The sequence below is a fragment of the Prorops nasuta genome, unplaced genomic scaffold, assembly GCF_024137725.1.
Source record: "Prorops nasuta isolate Cenicafe-Biocafe unplaced genomic scaffold, Cenicafe_Pnas_1.2 PNAS00005, whole genome shotgun sequence".
NCBI lineage: Eukaryota > Metazoa > Arthropoda > Insecta > Hymenoptera > Bethylidae > Prorops > Prorops nasuta.
This window is the reverse complement of record NW_027116802.1, coordinates 7,594,736-7,621,052: the sequence shown is the minus strand read 5'-3', so window position 1 is coordinate 7,621,052 and position 26,317 is coordinate 7,594,736. Positions and strand designations below refer to the sequence as shown.

The 26,317-nt window shown below is 34.0% G+C and overlaps 4 protein-coding genes across 10 annotated transcripts; 1 reads left to right on the top strand and 3 right to left on the bottom strand.

The window, feature by feature from the left end:
• The first annotated feature begins 1,462 nt into the window (after positions 1–1,462).
• Positions 1,463–4,148, top strand: LOC136773308 (uncharacterized). Of its 4 annotated transcripts, none has more exons than XM_066726877.1 (3): positions 1,463–1,892; positions 1,979–3,487; positions 3,720–4,148. In XM_066726877.1, exons 2-3 carry the CDS (start codon positions 3,067–3,069, stop codon positions 3,980–3,982), a joined length of 684 nt encoding a protein of 227 aa, XP_066582974.1. In that variant the 5' UTR covers positions 1,463–1,892; positions 1,979–3,066; the 3' UTR covers positions 3,983–4,148. The 4 variants fall into 4 exon arrangements, with proteins under 4 accessions (XP_066582974.1, XP_066582973.1, XP_066582972.1 ...); XM_066726876.1 differs by having other exon boundaries at positions 1,463–2,365; positions 2,667–3,487; XM_066726875.1 differs by having other exon boundaries at positions 1,463–2,365; positions 2,470–3,487.
• Positions 4,149–4,270: 122 nt separating this feature from the next.
• Positions 4,271–7,688, bottom strand: LOC136773307 (leucine-rich repeat-containing protein 49). Its single transcript, XM_066726874.1, has 7 exons — positions 7,557–7,688; positions 7,315–7,466; positions 6,607–7,245; positions 5,337–6,529; positions 4,872–5,245; positions 4,567–4,806; positions 4,271–4,490 (listed from the first exon to the last, which is right to left on the bottom strand). The coding sequence occupies exons 1-7, from the start codon at positions 7,584–7,586 to the stop codon at positions 4,287–4,289; spliced, it is 2,832 nt and encodes a 943-aa protein (XP_066582971.1). The 5' UTR covers positions 7,587–7,688; the 3' UTR covers positions 4,271–4,286.
• Positions 7,689–10,168: 2,480 nt separating this feature from the next.
• Positions 10,169–13,395, bottom strand: LOC136773828 (uncharacterized). The gene is made up of 15 exons (XM_066727740.1): positions 13,249–13,395; positions 13,005–13,124; positions 12,818–12,935; positions 12,465–12,729; positions 11,979–12,098; positions 11,791–11,896; positions 11,513–11,581; positions 11,347–11,459; positions 11,139–11,283; positions 11,037–11,083; positions 10,894–10,922; positions 10,647–10,708; positions 10,567–10,569; positions 10,462–10,502; positions 10,169–10,358 (listed from the first exon to the last, which is right to left on the bottom strand). The coding sequence occupies exons 1-15, from the start codon at positions 13,393–13,395 to the stop codon at positions 10,169–10,171; spliced, it is 1,575 nt and encodes a 524-aa protein (XP_066583837.1).
• A 632-nt stretch (positions 13,396–14,027) lies between these two features.
• Positions 14,028–25,885, bottom strand: LOC136773294 (adenylate kinase isoenzyme 5). 4 transcript variants are annotated; one of them, XM_066726853.1, is made up of 10 exons: positions 25,492–25,885; positions 19,628–19,795; positions 19,065–19,175; positions 18,654–18,796; positions 18,396–18,578; positions 17,841–18,132; positions 17,227–17,495; positions 16,990–17,154; positions 16,711–16,918; positions 14,028–16,216 (listed from the first exon to the last, which is right to left on the bottom strand). In XM_066726853.1, exons 1-10 carry the CDS (start codon positions 25,706–25,708, stop codon positions 15,999–16,001), a joined length of 1,974 nt encoding a protein of 657 aa, XP_066582950.1. In that variant the 5' UTR covers positions 25,709–25,885; the 3' UTR covers positions 14,028–15,998. The 4 variants fall into 4 exon arrangements, with proteins under 4 accessions (XP_066582950.1, XP_066582949.1, XP_066582952.1 ...); XM_066726852.1 differs by having other exon boundaries at positions 16,630–16,918; positions 25,492–25,884; XM_066726855.1 differs by lacking the exon at positions 25,492–25,885 and adding an exon at positions 23,981–24,767 and having other exon boundaries at positions 16,630–16,918.
• Positions 25,886–26,317: the final 432 nt, after the last annotated feature.

Genomic DNA, 26,317 nt, shown 5'->3' with positions numbered 1-26,317 from the left:
TCTGAGCTATGGAGGTCATTTTCAATTTTTTAAATTTATGAAATATTTTGATTTAAAATTATATATGGATGTAGGTTTGGCCGGAATAATGTGCACGACCGCTACGCATTCCTATATACCTGTATTTGCTCAACCTATATGACTCTAATAAAAATTTCTTGTGCCTTTAGTTAGTTTTGATAATTTATCAGCCCACCTTCGTAAAACTGTTTTACTTCACGACAATTCTACTAATCAAATTACACTCTCCATTTACGAGAGTAGCACAAACACTTGTATAAGCCTCTGTTTAAATATTAAAAGGTAAAAGTTTCATCAGGCTTTTGAACATTTTAACCTATATGGCGCCACCGGCTACATTGAAAGTTATTTCAAATTAATTATTTTATAATGGAATTTCTACAAAATTTCTCAACACTTTCGAGTTGTCGTCAATTAAAGACAAATGATTGCTCACGGAATGTTTCGTCGACATCCACAACTGTAAATCTTTTTAAGATTCCTGAAACGAATACATAATTTTGAAAATTTTTAAATAAATTATCTATTGAATAGAGTAGTAGTACAAGACAGGACTTACCCTTCATTGCACCTACATCTATCCGGGCGTCTAAACATTGATGTGTATAAAAAGTATAAATATCAAATTAATTTTTGATAAAAGAAAATTGTATTTATAGCCAAATCTCACTTAGAATTATGGTCTCGCATTGCTTCTCTCATTCTTGGTAAACACAGGCAGCAGTACTCCCTTCGAAAAAAAGGTCATAAAAAAGAAATGAACTCTTAACCCTAACCCTGAACGGACCCTAAACTTACTTCTCTTTTAGCAATCCAGAATAAATAAACATCATCCCGGCAAATCCAACTAAAAATTTTCCGAGGTACCAGAAACAATCGGTTGTGCAATGTTGCATAATAATTGATTATTCTTGCAATTTAATTATATCCCAATGAAACTGTAAAACCAAAATAACAATTTGGTTAATGGCAGGAAAAACAAACCAGACTAGACACACGAAAATGGATCATCGATATTCGAGTGAGGGATGTCAGATATCAGCAGACGACATCACGACAGCAGGCAACAGCAACCAAAAACTTAGTAGAGGGGGTTGCATGAACACACTACCAACCTACAGGCTACATCTACACGACATTCTATTGTGTTGGTTGCCGTTGTCTGATTCGAAGTGATTTTTGACCATCTTAACAGGATCCCTCACGCCTACTTTATCGACAGTTCAAGTCAATAAACAATTAGTTTAATAAAATTCAAATGCGAAGCAAATTGAACAATCGTGCCTTTGTAGACAATGTGCCAGTCCTAACGAGTCAAACGAACTTAAAATCACTCAAATTAGTTGAAAAATAACGCTGTACCATTGTGCTGCATTCTTGAAGAGAGGTTACTTTTGGTTATTTCCACTTCAAGAACGTGGGACAGTGGTACAGCGTTATTCTTCATCCGATTTGAGTTTTTTTAAGCTCGATTGACTCGTTAGAATTGGCACCTTGTCATAAAGAAGCCCGTTTTTGCAATTTACTTCGCATTTGACTTTTATTAAACGAATTGTTTATTGACTTGTACTGTCGGTGAAGCTCGCGTGAGGGATCCCGTTAATAACGAGCCAAGAATTATATCGTTCCTCTACTTCAACTACTCGAGAAGTAGCATCGCTCTCTATGAGACGATCGGACGCAAACATATGAACAGAGTAGGAGTTGGTTGATATATACAACCACGGGACTATGTTGAATGACCTGTCAACGTATTTTCTTTTTTGACAACGCACGAACTATACCGAGACCAATCTCTCTGACGCGTAGATGAAAAAACCAACGAGAAGCCGTAAATGATAGAATTTAGGATGCCAAGAAAATTCCTCGATGTGTTTGTCGTGTAGTTCTTTTCAAATATCATTTATTACGCAAAAACTTAATCCGAACATAAATATAACTTTGAATATTACTATAGGAGTTACTTGTAATCTTCGCAAGGATTAATTTTAAAATTGACATGGATTTTCGAGCCAAGCCACAGGATGTAACGTTTGTACGATATGCGATTGAATAAAAATATTCGTATAATGCTCTTTTTCTCAAATTTAACGTGAAGCGTAAGAGAAACAATCGCCAGGCCCAAAGAACCAGCTGCAGCCACATGGTATTTTCTTCTGTGAACTTACTTTAAGAGCTCGTTAATACGATCCTCTTGTATGTTGCCAACGCGAAGTTAATATTAGTTTAAAGTGTGTTTTCATAAGTTGCTTGCGCTGTCACGAACTTCCTGCGGATTTGTGTGTTGATCTGAAATATTCAGCAGGCTAATGTCATCATCCGCTCCTATTGTTGCTTTTTAGAGGTAATGCATCTCTTGAGTCAACAGTATAAATGTCATATATGTGTTATACTGCGTATGTATGTGCATTAACGTTAACGATTGATTGAAATATGTCACTGTGTTAGATGAAGCTCCTAAAAAGCCTGAAGAGTCGATTTAATGCTGAAAAGATGCGTGACATAAAAATAAGAGTTCCGGGGTGTAATACACGGCTTCGCGCGTGTTTAAGTATACACGTGTCAGATGTCAAAGCATCCGAAACAGAATATGGTAATCAAAGAAGTCATCCGTTTAACGAAGAGTTTTTCTGTTTTTCCTACAGCATACGAGCGTGCGTTATCCACAGCGAAGTTGATGGTTCATTGGTTCATGGTAGGAAAGCGGCGGAGTTTGCCGCTTCTTGGAGCCAATAGCAGCATCTCTGCGGCCTAAAAATATATCTTAAATTGATGGGAGGAGACGAGATGATACCTCCTACGTTTAGAAAGGATGATTTTGCTTCATCTTAGTCGTCTTAGTATTAAAGCAGTAGCTCGTAGGAAAGGATAAACACCGTGCCTTAACTTTCGTTAATCTATCACTGTAAAAAAATGAAAAATTATAACTTTTTTTATAAGACTCTGGAGTTAATATATGTAAATTAAAAATTCAATCAAAGTTCTTGAATTAAAATGAAATATTAATAGTAAAGTGGAAAAGCGACTTTACGGACGTATTTTATAATGAAGACGAGTGGGTCGAAAGAATGTAGTTTGAATGGAGCGGAAAAGCGCCTTCGAAGTCCAAAATGTGCTAGGTGTCGCAATCATGGGGTGATTTCGGGCCTCAAGGGACACAAGAGATCCTGCACGTGGAAGGATTGCCACTGTCCTTCCTGTTTGCTGGTTGTTGAACGACAGCGGGTCATGGCAGCTCAAGTGGCTTTAAGGAGACAACAACAGGCGTGCGAAAGCTATTCGAATAAACTTTTGCATTGTTCTGATGACGAAAGGAATATTCATCAGGATAACAAATATTGTCAAAGAAAATCACAGAGGAGAGGGGCCCAAAGGAATTTACGGCATCGACTTCATTTCACTCAAACAAGCATCAGTGTTACTCAAGATTTTTATGGATTAGGTTCCTTGAATACTTTGCCCTCTAGTAAGTGTATTAATCAACACTCTTACCATCTCTCTATTTCATTAAATACATTTAACTTCTTGTTTGTATAAATTTGTTAAATTATTTGCTTTGACTTCTAACAAGAAATATTGTAAATCAACGCCATATGACATCAGTTGTCTATCTATCTCTTGTGTTAGAAAAATTGCACAATTACTTATTCGAATTTCTTCTGTCCAGTTTTAATTCAATTTTAAAATGTTTGTTTTAGTTTCACCTTCCGCTCATTTGTTCGGTCCCCTACCGCCTTTTGGACAGGACCAGACAAACGTAGAAGCTGCGGAAGTACACGTTTTCCGCGCTGCTCAGCCTAGTTACGAATTATTTGGCACATCGGAAATTCCGGTAGGCAAACAAAATCTTTCTTCCATTGTACCTCCTCAACATCAACAACGCTTCATCCCGACTACGGTTGATACTAAAAGGAAATCTGCAATTTCTTTTAACATTGATTCGATAATAGGCTCCAAGTGATATTATTCATCTGAAATAATTTATGTGAATTAATCTTTAAGTACAATAATAATTCAAATATAGTCAATATTTTAGATACTTCATATAATTTATGTAAATTGATTATATACAATAAGTCCATTGTAACTTTATAACTGTAAAATAAATAATTTTTAAATTAAGAAGTAGAGTATAAAATTTTCTATTGCACACACGTTTTAACGGTATCATAAAATTACTTAGAACAATAACAACTTCTTAATACAATTAAGGTTTATTCTCTATCATATACTGCACTAATAAATTAACTAGTATTATTTCAACACTATTTCTCGCTTTCCAATATTTTCACGCATTGCTTCATGTATGAATTCATCTCGGAAAAATCCGACAAAGTTTTATGAATAATTTCGTACAAAATACTTGGCCATTTTTCATCGAGGATTTGTAATTTTTCAATTGCATCTGTGGTGAGATTGATCAGACTCGACAGGTAAACTTTACCTTTGTGTCTTGAAATAAGATCATCCTGCAAAAAATTGTAATTTTCTTATCCTGACCAAATTTTAATTTCAAGTAGATAAAGAAATCAAGCGAACGTTTACTTGTGTTATACTTCCTTTTCTCCATTGCAAAGCTTCCTTAGCAACCACGCTACGAAGAGCAGGATCACAGTTAAACAAAAACTGTTTGGCAGTAAGTTGATCCCCGTTTTGTTTCTGCATTTTTTCTAAATGTAATCTTTGCAATAATGGCTGCAGCAAAGATTCTGGCAATGAACACATTACGATATCAATTAAACCCGCGTACTCTTGATTCGCTAGCTCAACTTCGTCCAAAGTAATCTAAAGATTCGTTTGACAGATTAACAAATAACCCATATGAAATTTCTCAACAAATATAAATTTACCTCTTTCCCATTGATAATTTTCAAACCCCAATGCGCCAAACGGAAAATAGCATAATTTTTCCAATCTTTAGATACAATAGGGTTTCCTTCCACTTCTATTTGAATGCTAGTTAATCCTTGTGTCTCGGCCAGGGCATTCAACTGTCCTAAATGGATGATATTTGTTTCTTTAAAAACAAAATGCTCGATATTTGGGAATCTGTACTTTAATTTTCCTAAGATTAAAGCTATGCTGTTGAACTGTGCATAATAAAATTTAACAACGTTCACGTCTTCTGATTTAACGGGATCCCAATTTTTATCGATGAAGCGGAGAGCACCTTGACCGAACACGTTTAAACACCGTCCTACGATCTCTATTAAGTAATCACCACCTAAAAAAGGAATCAAACTTTATTAAATTTGCCGATGAATTATTATCAATATTATTTGTATATTCAGATTTAGATAAGATGTTTATCAAACCTTGTTCGCGTTCCTTTGGTGGATTTGGTTGAGGAGTTGAATTTGAAGATGAAACTGTCCTATATTTAACCCTAGCTGTGGCTGCTCTATTAATTTTATAATAAATTAGTTTTTTGGGTTGTGCACTTTTCACCCTATTTTTTTCTTTCATTTGGACTTTGTGACCAAAATTTTTCATTACGCACAAATGACTAGAATCACTACGATTCGACTTACAGCTATCCAAACTACTCGCTTTCGAGCTGGAAGAATAATATTCCGAACTACTATTGTGAGCTTTAAAAAAAAACTGTAATTTCCCATTTTCTTGATTTTGTTTCTTATTTTTAGTATTAGTATTCGACGTAGTATTGCATACACTTAACGATTGTGATTTGCACACAACTTCTTCTTTTAATAAATTAGAAAAGGCGATATTATTCTTCTGAAAAAGTTTATCAGACTCAAACGAAGAGGGATTAGTACTTAATAAATGGTGGCGCAAGCTACTTTTCAAGCTCCCATGGCTCTCTGAACTTTCATAATCGCTATTTGTTGAACTTTCAGCAGGATTTAATTCTTCATTACTGTCGTTTCTCAAAGAATTCTTGCTAGTTTTGCAGGTTAAATTATCAATGATCGAGCCGACAATAGGTGGTAGCTTAAATTCTAAAGGATATACTTTCAAATCGTTCTCGAGCCGGCATAAGTTACCACTAGAATTACTTCTTTTCTTTATAGTAATTTGCTTTGATTCAATGTTCTCGTTTATGGATGTTAAGCTCCCGAAAGCTTTTGATTTTACCTTTTCATTCAAGCCTTTAGTACTGTTAAATTTGCCATGGTCTTTTTTTTTTTCATTTTTCTCATCATTCAGTGAATTTTCATCTTTGTTAATGGATCTACTGCTATTAGACGTTCTGGAATAGTCCCAAGTAGTTTTAGCATTCGATATGACTTCTTCCCGTCGTACGTTCGTGCATATCTGGGTGCTTAGATCTAGGAAAGCAGAATTGGATTGTTCTTTTGTGTTTCTCCAAGCCGTCGCCGATCTCCGGGTCTGCTCGTTTATTTGCATCGCAGACAAAATTTGAAGATTTGGCAAATATGAGACGAGGAACGAAATGTATTCATTGTTCAACGTAATTGGATTTCCATCTATTGTCATCTCTTTAATATGCAATGCCTTTACTAAGCTACCAATATCTTCAATTCTGAAATAAATTAATTACTGATTGTTTGAATCATTTTATTGAAAATTTAGTAATTTACTGTCACTAATCAAAAATACCTTTTAATATCATTATTGCTAAGATATAATTTTTGCAATAGGGGTGTTTTTCCAAATCCTAATAATTTTTTTATTTTATTACGTCTCAGATTTAACTCCTGTAGTGAGGACAAACCATCAAAATCATTATTTCCTATTGTTTTAATATTGTTGCCAGCCAAATTAAGTACTTTTAAACATATCAAATCTCCTAGGCCAGAGATCTGTACAATTTGATTCCCATGCAGATCAAGTACTTCTAATTTTGAAAGTTGTTTCAATCCCTCAATTTTTCTAATTCTATTTTTACCTATTAATAATACCCGCAAGTTTTCCAGAGACTGTAAGCTGCAAATTTTTTCTATCTGATTGTCATATAAATCAAGGAATACAAGTTTAAGTAGTTGGGTAAGGTATGCATCTTCAACTTTAGTTAGTAAATTATGCTGCAGAGAGAGTAATCTCAATTTGGTTTCTCCAATAATATTGGGAAATGTTGTGAGACCTCTTCTATCCAAACATATTCTGTCAGGATTCTTCTCACGTTCTGCAGGCGGTCTTGTTGCAATAACTGTCCTACCCTCTCCTGTCCATTGCAAGTCAACAATGTCACAACCATCAACATCAACATTTTCAATATTCGAAGATGATCCTAGTGAACTATAGAGAAGTTTTAGGAGAATAATTTTTTTTTCTTAATTTTTGGAAGAGAAGTTAAAAGTTAGATACCTAAGACAATTATAAGTACGTTTTAGTTTGGGTGGAACAGGGACTCCAGGTAAAATAGGTAAAGCAGGGGCAATCGTTAAAAACTTAATCTCTTCTTGAGCTTCTCTCTCTGGTGCTGCTTTTCCCTTTACAGCAAGTACATTGTTTTTTGTCTGTAATGTAAGAAAATAATTTTATATAAAGATATAAATATTTTTTCTTTCCCATTTTTCACTTATTATGAGATAAAATTTAATATATACCCGTACGGAGGTTGTTTTGCTTACTGGCATTACGTAATCATAATAAATTATGAAAATTTTGCTAATATAAGATTAATTATTAAAATGTAATAAATTAGCTTTCATCAATTTTGTTTTGACTTGACACTATTTGGTCTATTTGTCAGAACGACAGCAGCGCGAGGTAAATAAAGCATTTTTGCTTCAAACTAATTTAACAATTAAGCATATAAGATAAAGTAGAACACTACTCTGTTGGATACGTAGGGAATCTTCGTACTTTCAAAAGATTACTTCATTCTTGATGGGAAGGGTGGAGGGGGCCGAGGGGGTTCGGTTACCATGCACTGTATGGATAATAAAGACTGTCGTCTGCCAGATAAAAATGACTCATGCCATGATCATAAAATAATCTTTTTAATTTCGTAATCAGGGACGGCAACACTTTACCACCCATTACCGCAACTTTTTGACTATAGGGTTGGCAGCACTGAGAGCACAAAGAGTGTTATTCAAGATGGGATCCATTCCACTGTATTTTAAAGGGCTTTCCACAACCACAACCAAATCGTATGACGCTGTCGGATGACGGGCGCAAGCGCGTTTCTGATGTTTCAGACCAATCTGACCAATCCAAAAGTGCGTATTTCACCCTACCGGCATCCCAGTTCCGACAGCGTCATACGACTTGGTTGTGAAAAGCCCTTAACGGGATCCCTCACGCGTGCTTTACCGACAGTACAAGTCAATAAACAATTCGTTTAATAAAATTCAAATGCGAAGCAAATTGCAAAAACGGGCTTCTTTATGACAAGGTGCCAATTCTAACGAGTCAATCGAGCTTAAAGAAACTCAAATCGGATGAAGAATAACGCTGTACCACTTTCCCGCGTTCTTAAAGTGGAAATAACCAAAAGTAACCTCTCTTCAAGAACGCGGCACAATGGTACAGCGTTATTTTTCAACTAATTTGAGTGTTTTTAAGTTCGTTTGACTCGTTAGGACTGGCACATTGTCCTACAAAGGCACGATTGTTCAATTTATCTCGCACTTGAATTATATTAACTTAATTGTTTATTGACTTGTACTGTCGGTAAAGCACGCGTGAGGGATCCCGTTAAGAGATTGTTCAACTATAAATTGAGAAATGTTCAAATTCACAATATAAACACCGCGCGCATTACGCATTGATGTTTTTCACGAATTTTTCACTTATTTCGCTGCATTTTGATTGATTATTGAATTAAAAACTATAAGAAAAGCACGAATATAGATCACAAACACACTGCACACACTGGGCACTGACGATATTTACGATTTTTGTACTTATTACACTGTATTTTAAGACATTATTTGATTATAAATTGATAAAAGTTCGAATACGGATCATAAACACACTGCGCGCGCACCACACATTAACTTTTTTCACGAATTTTTAATTTATTTCGCTTTATTTTGGGAGATTATTGATTTAAAAAATAAGAAAAGATGAATACAGATGACAAACACATTGCACACACTAGGCACTGACAATATTCAAGATTTTTCAAGTTATCACATTGTATTTTAAAAGATAATTCAATTATAAGTTGATAAAAGTTCGAAAACGGGTCAAAAGCACACCGCGCGCATCACGCACTGACGTTTTTCACGAATTTTGCAATTATTTCGCTGTATTTTGGGAGATTTTTGTATTTAGAATGGAGAGGAGCACGAACTTTGCTGAATTCGTTGAAGAAATGCGTGGAAAGTGCACCGTGGCGCGCGGTGTGCTTGTGACTCGTTTTCGAAGTTTTATCAACTTATAATTAAATTATCTTTTAAAATACAATGTGATGACTTGATAAATCTTGAATATTGTCAGTGCCTAGTGTGTGCAGTGTGTTTGTCCTGTGAATTCGAACTTTTCTCCATTCATAAGTAAATTATCTTCTAAAATACAATGTAATAATTCCAAAAATCGTGATTATCGTTAGTGCGTAGTGCGTGTGATGTGTTTGTATTGTATAAAGTTCAAAATATGTGGCTATTTAATACGATTGCATACAACGGGCCTCCGGCAAGTAACTTTTTGTATTTACTATTCTTTTTCGAAAATTTAACTTTTGCTATTGGAAAAATATATACTTGCCTAACATTTGGATTTCACCCATTTTTTTAATTGAAATATTTTATGTTACTATATTAATTATACTAGACGATTTATCTACTTGTCACCTTTTTTTAGAAGTGAAGCTTATTGTTTTTTGTGGGATATTTGTCATTACAGTTTGATCAAAATCAGTGTAATTGACACGCCTGAGTTATATATATTGTGCAATAGATTTCGTCTAATCGTCGAGACTGTATATATATATATATAGTAGCGGAAACTTTGAAATTGTTTTCATTCGTTTGAAAATGTATTTTTTGCATTAATGTTATACTACTCCCGATGTATGTGGGATTGGGATATTTAAAAATTCACAGAAATTTACAAAAACATTATTTTGTACATTATATGTATGACTTATTATTATAATTACTTAAAGTGGAACAATATTATTTATCGTTTCGGAAGCGGTGTGATTATTTCGTGATGGTATTTGATAATTTCATTGATCGTAAAGTTTGCATTTGTCTTTTTTACTTCGTTAGACAATTCTATTTTTCTTTGGTTTTCTAGGGTTTATTGTTTCAATTTCGCATTTTCTCTGGAGGAACGTAAATACATCCAAGATATGGCCAATCATCTCGTTTTTAATACATTCGATTATGCTCTCTATCAATTTTCGTTTCGTAACCTCCAGATAATCCTGATTTGCAGCGCCGCGCGTTGTTTGTCTATATGTATAAAATGGAACTAAATGAAACGTCAAGTTTAAATGGCAGGTATGCCACTTTTGTAGTATACTACAGCATAATTAAATCGAATAGAAACAATTACAGATTAGTATCTTTTACGCAATTAACTTTCTTTAATTTTCCCTTCAACATAAAGAAAGTTCGATAAAATTGCAGAGAATAGCTTTAATTATGTGAACGGTTATACTTTCTTAAAAATTCATTAAAATAAAAATACATGTCATTTAAAAAATTCAAGGTGATCTTCATATGTATTTTACACCTCACCCATAAGATTAAACCAATATCTCCATCTAATATATTTTTTCTAATAGTACTGCAAAAATGTTCTGAATAAATTTTATAAAAAATTATTAGTATTTTCATAAATATCATTATTTTCAGATTTTTCAGATGTGTTATTACATTAGAATATAATAATTAAAAGGTAAAATTGCATGGTAGATTTCGTAAGGTTTATAATAATGTTATAAAATAACGAAAAAAAAATAATTGTCAGCATTTATATACATACTCGTACATGATCTAATATATTTAATACAACTAATATGTTATATATAATTTCTTTTTATTGAAATTATAATATAAACTATAGTGGGGTACTAATTATTAATGAAGATTGTTTAAATTCTGGCAGTATAGTATGTTTCACTTTACGTAATACTTTTAAAAACCATAAAATATGAGAAGCTTGCGTGCATTATCTTGAAAGAAGAACAATAATGATATAAATATTACCTCCAATTAGAATTATTATACGTGAGGTTTTACCATGCGAAATAGGTCCAACGAAAGAGCATATAAACCGAAGCATGTAATTACAAATGGCTTTTTGCTGTTACTCAAGATCATTAAAACAACTTTTTGAACTTTCACCGAGCGATTGTACCACGAGCCGGCATAACTATAAAATGAACGTAATAATTAAAACCATTAATTGATTAAATTTAGCTTAACCTCAACTCACCATTGTTCGTTTAATTGATTACTCAAATCTGTCAAGAATTGTCCCAATAATGTAACGAAGAAAAAGAAAAAAAGCATGGTTATTAATTGAAATACAGCTCTAGTTTTAAAATTCTGAAACAATAATTGATTAAATAAAAATACAGAGTTAGCTATTTACTATATACCTTTGAAGTATAAAACATAAGAAAATATATACTATATTTTATATCTCTGTGATAAATTTTTACATAAAACTTTTTCAAGACCTCTTATTATATTGGCATTTAGAGAAGAGTCATTTGCGAAATTTTAATATTTTCCATAAATTCTTATCTAAACAAATGCTTTCCTACGTGCATTCTATGGAACGCTTTAAGTGATACACTCATTATATATATATATATATATATATATATATATATATATAGAGAGAGAGAGAGAGAGAGAAAACTGGATTACTTACATTCAGATTAGAAAGCTGATAAATGGTAGGAACAGATATAAATAGTGACATGACTAGTGCAAAACCGAAGATTGGCACCGAATATTTCTCGAACATTGATAGAAATCTGTATAAAAAGATGATCTGTCAATTAATCATAACGTCAATTATATTCATCAGGGAATGCTAAAAACATTCAATTAGCTCACTGTAAAGCTTGCAGGTGTCTCTTGATACACAGGCACAGAGAATGCATGTACATTTCGTTCAAATTACGCGTTTCACTATTTTCTTCCATTTTTTTAGGTACTGCATTTTCCAGTCGATACCTAAAATTGTTCAATTATTATAAAACTTCCTTTAATTCTTTCATAGACTCTATTAACCTTTCATTTCATTACAAACTGGTCACATTTTATTAAATATATATATATCAAAAATGTTCACTTTTTAATTCTCCTCAGAGCATTTGAAGGTATGAATTCATTTATTTCGGTAACTCTATAAACGGTATCAAATTTTTACAAATATCATATTTATGCACCAAAATATAGAAAATAACTTCAAAAAGGGCTGCTAAAAAATGTATATCTTTGACAGTTACGAATATAAATGAATTTTTACATCCACGTTCAAGGAGAATCAAAATGTAAATAGCCTGTAGAAGAAAACATTGGTTCGTTGAAAAAGCTTACCCTATTATTTCTATCATCCCAAAAATATGTAACATATGAGTAACCCACATACTGAAGGCTGATATGACAGAAGTGATCGAGGCTACCATGTTGATATTGACAAGGGACGCAAGAAACCAAAAGTACTTATCTTTATCCAACATGTAATCAAATTCGAACATGTAAAAATTTGGTCGAGTTTCATTTAGTGGAATAATGATATCCATAATCCTTGTGCACGTCATTGTTAGGAATATGTATGGTGGGGCCACGAAAAGGAAGGCAACTGTAGAAATAATGAATCCAATTGACAAATCAGGAAGATAAGTAAAGAAAAATAAAAGCAAATAATATTTGGAAGAAGAGTTATTTACACGTGCATAATTTCGTGATCGTTCTACTGATATCCGCGTATTTAGCTTTTATAGCTTCTTCCACCTCGTTCCTTTCGGAGCACCAATCCTCCTTCATCATATTCCAAATATTCTGCAGCTAGATAATTAAATTATCGCATTTAGACAAAATTTTAAGTATCTTATTCCTTTGTTTTGAAGAACGTACATTAGTGACTTGTCTCAATGCCACAAAGTAGGCCCACATAATGCCAAACATGCCTGTGAAACATGGCGACATGTCAATTAAAATATCGATGTCATAATTCGTGTTCACGCCGTTGATTATCTGGAAGAAGCAAAGGGTATCGAGATGGCCAATAGGTTGGAAAAGAGATGCAAGACTAGAGAGAGAGAGAGAGAGAACGAGAGAGCAAAGTAAAGAAATGGAAAGAAAAATGAAAATTAAGAACCTGAGAGATGAGACAAGTGAAAATGAAAAAATTGACAATGGCGATTCGAAAAAGCCTATTCTTGCGACTCTGAAAAGGCCACATGCCAACGAGATAGCACCACTGGTAATTTAATTTGTAATAATAATCAAACTGGGGATAATCCATGCTTGTTCGCGTCTCGTCAGTTACTGCGGTGAGGAGGGCCCAATAATTCACACTTTTCCCTATGCCTGGATGAATAATTTATCATATTATTTATTGAACCACGAACGCATTGAACTTCAAGAGAACCAAAACTTCCGTCAGAGATAATTACAGTATAGCTTGCCAGAATTGTCTAAAATAATGCAAATAAAGAGGAAAACGGTGTAAAAAGAGCGTCACTCCATTATAGGAGTCTTTAAAACTCGATGAATTAGAAATGAAGGCGTAGCGCGCGATTGCTCTCATATGAGACTTTTCCATTTAATCCTCTTTTTTTTCTTTATTTCAGTTTCCTTTATCCCCAATAGGTCTTCGTAAATAATACATGTTAATTCCAATGAATTATTTATTCTTAACGAGAAAAAGTATTTTTCTCAGTCGCCGGTAAAAAGTTAGAAGCTGGCATTGAACGTGTTCCATTTCAAATGGGAAATGAACTTGTACATATTTAAAATTCCACGAATTTTTTCCTGCAGCTATAGTGCTTCCATGCGATTTTCAATTTATTTTAGCCCTCGACTCTTCCTCGTATAGGTGATGGTTAAAAATACGATTATATAGTTTTCAATAGATTTATTATAATTTCAGTTACATTAAACATTAAACTATAAACGATGTAATATATTAAAAACTTGATATGTAAATACTGTAAAATAAAATTAGTCTCTCTTACAATAGTTTGAAATGATAGTATATACGTTGCTCTACGTTATACGAAAAAGTTTAAGTGCAGTATTGTAAAGTTTAGGAACTTTCATGGATACTTTGAACGTGATTTAATTGAAATAATTGCATTAATTATAATAATAAAAAAATGTAAGTAAAGGATTTTTAATACTTGTCACAATATCTACGACAATTCTTCCATACACGAATAAAAAATATATCATACTAAAATGATGGTCCCACATTTCACCTACTATGAACCAATGTATTCTTTTTCTCACACATTTATTTAAAGCAGAGTAGAACGTATGGTGAAAATTGAAACAAAAATTATTACTCTCTAGACCATAGAAACGTAAAATCTGGAAAAAATGATCTTATCCTAATTCTACAATCAGTTCATCTACATGTTCATTATGTACATTATAAAAAATACTGTAGCTGACTGTTAGAGTCTCGTGTTTATTATTTTAGGTATGATTTATATATACTACAAATTTTTATAATATTACGTGTATCTTTAAATAACGCATACTGCGTACAATACTGCCCTATGATCATTGTAAGACAGGAAGTGTTAATTGGAAAAATAATGTTTCTTTTTTCTTTTATGAAATTTAGGTACACTTGCACTAAATCTACCATTAAATGGTTAAATTTACTGTTTTCAAATGTGAATACGCGTATAAAAATGATTAATGGTTTCAGTATCAACTTTTCGTGTGTACATTGTATTATTTTTGACACAAGTAGAAATTTTAAGTGAAACATTTACAAAAGTTCTTCTTGTTATAAACACCTTAATTTTTAATAATAAACTAGAAATATTAAGCTGTATACTTCAATCTTTTTGTTAGATTTTTACAACGATTTTACGAAAATACGATTAATGACAAAACTTTTTAAACCCAGTGTATACATCACTACATTGGTAAAATATAATGACTGACAGTAGATTAAAGAGATCTCCATAGTTGGGATTTCTATATTATTTTTAGAATTATAATAGATTCTCAATAAAATGATCTGTAGTATTTATTCTAAAATTTTAGAATCACTTTTATTTTTAATAACACTTAAAACCCACTCAGTAAATATAATCTAGTTTTTTCACAAGTTCAACCACCATATCCAAAAATTCGATTCTCATTCCTTTTATCGCTAAAAATTTAGTCATTTTATTATAAGCCATAACTGTTTATACAATTTATCAAATTACCTAGATTTGACGGATTGTTTAAGTGATAAAAAGTTAATTTTTGCCAGAAACGGCTTCCTGTCTTAACAGGGCAGAATAGTCCTGCGTCTGAAAATACTGTTACACCACTTACACCCTTGTCATACTATATGTTCATTGATCCTTGGCATTCCATAGAAAAGAGTCGATCTATATAGTCTAACATAAGATCCGTCCTATTTTATTTATAAATCTAGAAGATGAGCGTCTTTTTCTCCTCTTTTGTCACGTGCAAAACTATACCTTCTAAATGCTTATTCTTTCGTTACATCGTGTATAATATACTATATATGGTCGGTTCCTTCATCAGAACATGGCACAGTAAATTTTGTACGGCTACGGGTGTTTTTGAAGCATTGCATTTAAATATATATATATATATCTTTTTTATTTAAGAAAAGAATAAAGTGAGCTAAGTGTATATAAGATTGCAACAAAAGTTGTGTCTGTGTTTTTTCTGATTTATCAAACTAGAAACGATAAATGATTTTTCGGATTTCTTACTGAAAAGTAGCGCTACGTATTTATCATTATATAAACGGAATTGGTATTAACAAAAATTTTGATCAAAAGAGCATGTTATTCTGTTTCGATGATTAAGTGGTTATTGCTCGAAGGCACGTTTATTTGTCTTGAGACATGAAATTAAAAATTCTGTTGATTATCCTTCAACCTCGTTGTACATTCTTCTCACAGGATCCTTAATGTTGCTGTTAAGATAATTGTGAAGCACCGATCCGTTCGCCAAGTTAGCTGATCCATTCTGCAAAGCGTTTGCAACGCCATTGGCCATTCCATTCTTGTGAGAGAGAACCGTGCCATTTTGCTGAGCATATTTCTTCGCATTGTTCAGCATCCCATTAATAGGTTTAGCATCATCTGAACAAGAAAAAATTGATACCCATGTACAACAATTTTTGAAAAACAATAGAGAATTATTATGCAAGGTGTCAAGTTAACACATACAAAACCATAAATTCATATAGAGCGAATTATTTGCAGACTTTAATTAAAAAATTATAAAGGATTAAAAATTCTTTAATTCCAAAGCTTCTATTAATCCTTGAATTACCTGAAGCCTGATCAATAGGAAAACACATCAAATAATTCTTCCAATATAAAATCTCAAATTATAGAATCTTTAATCGTCGATAATTTGTTTAATTAAAAGCTTGTAAGAAAATGGAATAAAAATTTGATTCTTAACAAAGCTGTATTAATTTTTATAAATTTATGCATGAGTTAACTGAACACCTTGCATACAATTGTCTAATGCACAGGAATAAACTTACTTTGCATTCTATTATGCATATTAGTATCCGCTAAATTTCTAGCATTTTTAATGGCCGTGTTTAGGTCAGAAGTGAGCTCACCTTGAGCCACGTGCTTGGCAAAGCCATTGGCTAATTGGCCCCCGTTGTTCTTAACGGGGGCCCTCGCGTTTGGGTCTACCAACCCATCCTGAGACGTTCTTGCAGGATTCTCCTCCCCTTCCTCTTTTCTGCGCGACAGTCTAGTCAGTTGATACAAGGCTGCTGAGAATTCCTGCTGTACGCTTGGGACATCAGTGTCCCCATCCACCTGATAAAATGTATTATTCTCTCAGTTTAGAAATATTTCAATTTGTCACTCGTAAATCATAAACTACTTACGATCGTTAAACGATTGTCGTTATCCAAAGTTTTCAGCATTGGCAAGGATACTTCTCGAAAAATTTCCAGTCTTTTCCTAAAAGCTGAAACACTGTCGTCCAAACGACCTCGTCCTAGCTGTAGCTTCGAGCAATCCAGGAGAACCAATGGTGGTTCTTGACCAAACTGAGAAATAAAATTTAGTCATTTTTGTGACATATTCATAAGATTATATATATATATATATACAGTACGTACTTTATTCTCAAATTCCATAACTTGATTAAGGTCCCTGGGATAACCATCGATGATCATACCATCGGTGTCCCGATTAAGCAGGACCTGCTGTTCCACCACTTGCATAACTATATCCTGAGGGACCATTTCTCCGGATACTATGGCATCGTTTACAATGGAATTGGAAGCTGCCATGGTCCTCAAAAGTCCTCCTATACTGATGTGTACCCATCCTGTCATATTTCTCACTGCTTGGGTACACAGCGTAGCTTTGTTGCTCCCAGGTCCACCTGGAATTAATTACAGATTTTTATGACATTTCTACCCGTCGTAATGTTGAAATCTACAGCGAATTAGCACAGAAATTGTCAGGAACGTTCCTAACACGTGATATTTATGTTGATTGTATAAAAGTCTTTAAAATTACAAAATAACTATTGTTATAAGTTTACAGACAGCAACTAAAACACAATTTCCTGTAGTGATTACTATAAAATTCAACTTTTATATAATTTAAAATGTAATTGGAAATTTTACATAATAATTAACTGTAATAGTAAACTATTCAATACTATTATTGTAATTATTGCTATTTTTTTACAGTATTTAATTACATAATTATATACAGTGCTTACCAATGACCCAAATGAAGGATGGCAGTCCTTTTCTTTGCTTATGTGCAGTTTTGGCTGGTTTTATGTCCATGACGTTCCTCTGAGGGGACTTATTAACAGTCTCAGCTAGAATTTGACCATTTATCGAGGGGGAATTTATCATAGATTCCTTACTCCTCTCAACCACTACTTCCGCCTGCATGGATTGTGGCGTGTCCTTATCCTGGACCTCGCCATCGTTCATTCCAAGAATTCTCATAACTGCATCGCGAAAATCCATGTAAACTTCGCTAGGATTTCGCTCACCGTTTATCTGTTCGTTATAAACATTATTTGATTATACATAACGTGTATGATCAAGTAAACTAATATTGTTAGCAATTTTCTCTATCACGCAAGAAATACAAACTCATTAACAAAACAAAACTTATTCATAATTAGAATTTTTAATATTGGATCGTTGATAAATGGGATATTCTTTTTATTTTATATAATATCTTAACTAATATTATTAAAAATATGAATTTAATAATTATTAATTTAATTTTACTTTAAAAGTAAATCTAATAGAATCACCTCGATCAACAGTCCACTCTGATCGAAATATTCAGCGACTGGCATTACATTTCTGTAAAAATTCTGAAGCTCCATTCTAGCTAATCCAATTATCACGTGGCCAAGCTGAGCACCGAAATCTATTTGACGCTCGAGAACCTCTTGCCTCCAAGACACGAGGATCACACCGTTGACAATTTTAATCTAAAAATGGATCAGGCTAAGTGTGCAAAGAGAAATGGTCGAATAATCGTAAAATTGATCATTTGCTTGACTCACTTTTTCAGCATATTCAACTACATCTCGCATACTTCTAGGATATCCACTAACGAGAAAAACTTTGGCCCCTGGAGACATTTTCATCTCAAGCATGAGAACTTCCGTAACAGTCTTGCTGCTCAGCTGACCAAAGTCTTGCATGTCTGGAATGATAGATCGTTAGAATAATGATAAATTATTATAACAGTGGAGAAATAATATTTTATTATCGGTTGCATATTTTAGATTTGGTTACAATTTAATTGATTTAAATAAATAATTTTTTTAAAAAAGTATTTTAATAATTAAATATTTATTTATGTGAATTATAAATGGTAACCATAACTATGACTATAAATATATTTAATCAATAATAAAAGAATTTTCTCAATGAAATGAGAAAAATATATCTGAATATTTTGCAGAATTTACCATTTCCTAGCGCGTACTGTTGAAGGAGGTCCATCATGTTGATATGGACGATTCCCTTCCTCTCCTGCATCAGGTTGTCGCAATGTGTCACCTTACCACTTCCAGGGCCGCCTAATATTTATTAATAATCATTATTTTTACCTATTACTTGTATAGATCAATTTCTGTTGTATCGTTATTAATTTTTGAAATAAGAACTTAATTTCGTAAACACTTTGTGACCAAGTTACATCATTCGTAACTCCCTAAAATTTTCTTAATCACCCAATTATACCAGGCCTTCTTCTTTCGCTTTGTTACAAGTGTTATAATTAATTTAATAATTAAAAAAAAACAGTAATTGAAAATAATAATTGTTTTATTCAATAAAATGGCTAACAAACTATTATTTGTCCGGGAAGCTTTCATTGCGCTCTTCTGTACTACAGTCACGCATACATTTCATCAGTACACACACGCTAAAAATTCACTAAATTAAAATGTAAAAAATTAAGAAAAACTTTGAATTAATTTTTCTTCGGTAAGGAAGGCATTTTTCTGTCTATACGATCGATTGTTCTCACCGAGTACAAAAATAACGGGAACTTTTGGCATTTCGAATTTGACGGGGCCAACGTTCTGTTTCGGAAAGTGGCCATCCGGTGGTGTCGCCAGTAAACCAGCCTCTCCTCGCCATTTGCCTGTACCTCGAGCATTGCCCTCCTCGAACACCTGCGATCCATTTTGTTGATCTGCAAAATTCCAATCGATGCAAATTTACCAACTCGACGAGACGAATATTAAAGATAATCCGTTATGGAGGATATAAAAGAAAATTGCTCGCCACGATATTACCGGAAGTCTTTTTACGCCCCGCCATTATCAGAATTATTACAAGTGTTTTTGGCTCGCGTTCACTCCACTTTTGCAGGGCTGCTATAGAAAAGTGCTACTAACTCCTCGTAAACGCGACAATTTATGCCGATATTTACTACGTGTCGTATAACCCCCACTCTTCCGGTTCGCGTGACGCTCGGCAGGAAATACCTGGCAATCAATTTCGCAGGGATCAACGTTAAATATTTACCCTTTCGACTCAATCGCTTATCTTCTCACAGATTCATTTATCATTTTTCCACGAAATTCCCCCAATTACCAACTACTCTTTTATTTTCCCATCGATCATTTTCGATCTTTTAGGTAAAGATCGAACAGAGTAAATAAGACAAGTCTTATAATGTACATGTAAACAAGAAGAAACAATAGCAAGAATTTGGGCATAATTGAGCTGTTACATTTCAATAAATATTTATAATAATTTTACTTCTTACAACTGATTTTATTACGGAAATTATTTATAGTGAGTATTATATTGGTTTAAAAGCGATAGTTGTAAACATCTAACTTGGCTGCAGTGTATTCAATTAATAAAATACAATATTATGTACATTAATATTTTAAATAAATTTTGAATATTTATCCCATGAAAACGGATTAATGAAAACTATTATTTTCTTTGTATTCTGAAAATTCACTTTTCATTTATATTATTCGCTTTCTCCTGAATATTGGATAGAGTTTTGTTCCCTTATTCGTCATAGGTTTTCAGGTACAAGAACCTAATTTTTGAAGCTACGACGCTTGAATCACGTTGGAGCAAAAGTCTATAGCTCCTCCCATATGCTTTAAGCTAATTAATACGATAAAATGTAACGAGTTGTAAAATAAAAAAGAAGACGCTAGAAAATCAATAATTATAATAGTGAAATTTAAACAAAAAGAGGAAGAAGACAGAAGTAGACGTTGTTACACACAATCGGTGCGTCATCCCAACTATAATTTTTCTTGTTCTAACGATCGTTAATTTTCCAGGTAGAGATCCACCAATCGATCGAATAAAATGCAAGAAGCCAAATAATTAAAGTGTAAAACGCTGGAAATGCTCGAACTAACGATATAATGTAAAATAATTAAAAATACGTCATTAATTATTAATAAACCTTCCTTCTCCCATAACGATCGATGATTTTCCATGCAAATAAAGGTCTGCCAACCGATCGAATGGAATAAAATAAGTCAAACGCTTAAAATAAAAAGAAGAAACTGTATAAATAAATTAGTTATATTAAAATTACATACGCCCCATTAATTTTCCTCTTTAATTTTTTCATAAATCGTTAATTTTCCAATTACAAGTTTATCGATCAATCGAGTAAAAAAAAATACAAATAATTAAAAAAAAAAAACAGAAAAATGCAGAATGAAAAAAAGAAGAAAGAGCGCGAGGCTCTTGAACGTAATTACAAGTGTCGCAGGATAAAGTTACCCACGATGTATTGATTTGACCGTATGACTCACGTCCATGACAGTTTCTTTACCGCTCCGCCAATTCGAGCGTTCTTTACAAAAAGTCAAAGTCCAGTCTAGCCTTGCTACGAAGCCTGATTTAACACACAATGACCCTGGAGAACTTTGCCACAACGAAGAACATAGTCTTGAACGAAAAATTTCGAAGGGTTATTTTTTCTCCTTTATAAATCCTGCGCATTTTCTACGGAGGACATTGCGACAAATCGAGATGGCAAAATTTCAGGGCTGGCACGAGGCGGCTAGGTGGATTTTTATGGAGGTTGCACGTGGGCGTAAAAGGGCTTTTGTCGCGAGGTTGTTCGCGTGTGAAAAAAAACATGCTTCGCTTTCAGTAAATCGTCGGAAGATGTATCGATCGGTCGGTGTATAAAGCGACTAGTTCCACTTGTGCATGCTCGGTACAAGTGTGACAACAACGCCAGCTTGGCAATCGAATGCAAGATGTACGCAAGTGGATTTTTCGAGAACTCTCAACAAGCGTCGAGTACACGCGGAGCTTATTGCTCGGCTTGAAACTTGATAATTTTTCAGCCTACAAACTGCTCTAACCATCCCCTACCCCCCCCCCCCCCTCCTTATATAGGCGAATCGATACTGTAAACGATTGGAGAAAAAAATCCATATTTTTATTCCTAAAGGGGGCTAAGGTCAACCGTCCGGTTTTGTCAACAATCCTCGGCAACAAATGAATCCAACGCGAGATCGTTTCTTCTGGATGCCCAAGTTGTTTCAGGAAAAAGCCGTTTTAACGATTTTCATCGAAACTCTGGGAGCGTGGGCGAATCGAGTAAGAACATTCCTCTGCATATTTCATAGACTCGAGAAAGGATTACATTCACCATGGAAATTTTATCATAATTGTTGTCCCCAAGAGTTACGTAGCCGAATGAATAATTGCAGTTTGCGTGACTTCAATTCAACAGAAATAAATCGTTCAATTCCTCAGCGACCATACGTTCACTCTACACAATCGTAACGTCTGAGTGAAAGCGCAGCTGTAATTCTTCCGGAATATTTTATATCGGAGAATCTAAATAGCAGTGAGTATTTTTGCAGCATCCTGCAATGTGGAGGATTTTTTGACATTTTTTTTGTATCAATAAAGAAAATAATAATTTGATTTTTTCATGTGGTCAGTCATAAAGGCTGATTTCGTTGCCTTTTCACAAAAATTCGGGAAATGTGTCAGGGCTGAGGAGAATGAAATGTTACGTGATGTTTTAATTTAATGGATGTCGTGACATCAGCAGAAATCACCCTTGATTGGCCATTGACCCATGTCCCACAGTCAATACTTTTCGGCTCTTATCAGCACAGTTCACATCTATCGCCGATAACTTTTTCAATCATGATTTTGAACTTTTGATGATTATGGGACAATGGTAAACAAGAGAGAGAGAAACATAAAAGTTGGAGAAGGTTTGTCCACGGTCAAGGGTAGTGGACGTAGCTATGCCAAGGTTAACTAGGACGGACAAAAGCACCGCCACGAGGGCTGCAAGTATGATAGGTAGGTTAGAGTGGGTGACACGCGTAACGATATACCTATCCGGATGTAATTTCTAAGGTTTCCTGGAATTTTCAGATCTTTGGCATTCCATGTGCGTATATCTGATATATATATATATATATATATATATACTCATCTCATCAAGCTCTATTTTCCTCTGATTACATTAAAATAAAAGTGACAACATACTATTTTAGGTGTAATTTTTTTTCCAGTATATTTTCATAGATCTGAAGAATTTAATGTGTATTTGATGCAAACTCATCTAGCGTCAAAGATAAACATCATGCGTTAAGTACTCTTTTTCTTTGATTGTATTAAAGTTAAAGTGACGATACATGAATTCATGCTAAATATTTCAATTTTTCTGGAATTTCCAGATTTTTTGGGATTCGATGTTTAGCTGATGCAAACCTACCACTTTCTTCGGTATCATCATTACACCTTAGGCATTTTCCTTCCTTCATTAAATTATAATAAATGCAACAATACACTAATTATAGTGTAATATATTTCAGTTTTCCTAGAATTTTTATATTTCAAGGATCCAATATTTTGCTACTGCAAACCTAATATTTTGTTAACGATTAATATGACACTTTAGGCGTTAATACTTAAATTTTCCCTATATTTTTTGGTGCTGAGTAATGAGACTTCCGTTTAATGCCAACCCAACATTTAATGCGTTTGGAACTTTTGTCTTCCTACTATATTATAATAAAAAGCAGCAATAAAATAATCCAAAGCTAATGCCTAATTTTTCTCAGAATTTTCAGATACCAATGATCCGATGTATACCGATGGGAGGCTTTTTACTTTGAACGAATAACATTACGCGTTAGACACATTTTTCATTTGATTATATTAAAAAAAAAAAAAAAAAAGAAACAATAAAACAATTCAGGTCTAATTCTTCATTCTTCCTGAAGTTTTCAGATATTCCAAGGACCACACATATATACTTTACACCAATCCATCTACCTTGAACGACTAACACCACGCTTTATGCATTTTTCTCTGTGACCAAATAAAAAGATAAAATTATTGATATACTAACCCGTGTCCAGGCAGATGCCCATAGTATTACGTTGAAACGCCGTTGCGTACGTTTTGCTGCCATTTACTCACATTCTGACCAGAGTTCTCCTCCACTTTACCCCCAACACAAATAAAAAACTCACAAAGATCCTTCACCAGGGCTCACCAAACTATTATTCCCCTTTAAACATTCACTTGGATCGAACTTGAAACACTTTCCTCCCCCTCCCCGCCCTTTCCCCCAGCGATCGATAAACGCTCGATCAGCCGTGGAACCTGACTCTCCTGCCAAAAAATCTCTGTCCGCCCAATGCTAGTCTCGTTCTCCTGTCAAGTCCCGATGACTCAATACTACGCAATTTCTTCGTCAGTCTCTTCAGCACGATGTTCAGCAAAACCAGAATCCACATGGGTCTTCAGGGACTCTTCAGCATACTATCACTATTTCAGGTTCACCTGTAGCGTACCTCATTCATTCCGTGACGGTAAGAAAGAGAAAGAGAGAGAGAGAGAGAGAGAGAGAGAGAGAGAGAGAGACAAACACAGAAACTCAACCAAAACAAAAAATCTACAATATTGTTAACACTCGCCACGAAACACCCTCTCGATGTCTTCTCCTCCTTCGATCTCGAGGTTGAGATCAAATCAGACTTTAGGATTCTTCAAGTTCGACTCCGAAAGGTCCTTCCACAAATGGAGACATCAAACGTTAGGATGAAACTCGAAAAATTGTCTCTCCAATGTTTATAGATTCAATGTAAAAAAAAACCTCGTTGGATATCGTTCCTTCGATGGAATGAAGCTCTTTGTTAGCGATACTGTCAAGGTATGACTATCAAAGAACACCGGCGGCTTTGCAAAGTTCCTCGTGAAACCACGTGTCGTCATGGATACGCGCCTGCGTCTTAAACGCTCACTCTACTTGGCCAATGTCCACCTATTCATAGACCAACATCACTGCGAACGAACTTTCTTCCATGGATCTCCTTCCAAATCGTCAGCAATTGTTCACAAGCTCGACCACTTTAATTCGAAGAGTTTTACAAATTCAGGAATTTTTTAATAAATACTCCACAGTCCATTAAATTTTATTTTTGCATCATCGTCAGTATGACGCATACAGGCTGAAGGGAAAAGTTTTTTTAGTTTAACAAGACGTATTATAATATTCTATCTGTCGATCAAGAAAAGAAAGGGGTAGAGATATTGGCTATAGCTATAGTGGCCGTAACCTTAAGGCTAATGAGGGCTTTGTGTAATTTTAGACTCAACGACAGGCTTAACAGGTGCAGACATGTGGCTCGACAAAGTTTTCCCTACCACGTTCCTATTTTTATCACAACGCCAGTGTCTTCCACCACTAGAAAGCTTTTCATTCTCCAAATTGACTACGATTATTTTCTTCCTAGTAAATTCAATTGCAGGTTTTTTTTTTTCGTCATTGATGGGCTGTTTCGTGGCTTTCGGAGAATCGTTGCAGGAGTTTGTGATTTGGCGATGAGTGGTTATTGAGAAAACAGTTTTGCTCACCTTGACAAGGCGGAATTATAGATGGATATATGAGAGAGTGGCATCTGTTCTTTGTATACGTCAATTGGAAATTGAAATATTTCAACCTTCGAGGCTGATGACGATACACAGTATATTCCAATTGGACTTGGCAAAAACGTAAAACTGAGCTTTCATTACCCATAATAAAACGATCTATAAGCTCACTTTGTCGCATAAGTAACTGGCTAGTTTTCATTCGTTACGTCGTACCTTCGTGGATTATTCAATCGAAGCAGGAATTTTTAAAATATTTATGCTAATAGCTACTCCCAGCAAGGATACGTATCACTTATTCTTCTTCTGTTTCTTCAACTAGAGAATTTTCTCAACCCTCACCACTTATTATTAAATTACACCAAGAATTCTACAATTATCCTAATTTCGCCAAGTCGTCAAACTGTCAAATTGTCAGAGCGATCAGGCAGTGAATTCTATATGTGTGTCAGCAAGAGAGCATATATGTGAATGTGTAAATAATTTTAATTATAGAATAGACGATTCGGTATTGGAATAGAGGCTGGCACGTGTTCATGGCCAATTTTCAGTGGAATACAATGGCTCGTTGTACACGTGGAGCCCATTCTATCATCGAGCATTGTCAGCTTTCTTTTCCCTTCAGTGACCTTGAACTCCATTCTTCCTTCCCTTCTTTACAAATTTATCCTCGAAAATTCGACTAGCTCATTTGTTTAATAAATATTTTCATAACGGCTCACAATAGTTTTAAGCATGCATAATGTATAATAAAAAAATTTTCTTATTAAACATTAATAACGTATGTTTGTACAATCTATAAAAACTAAAA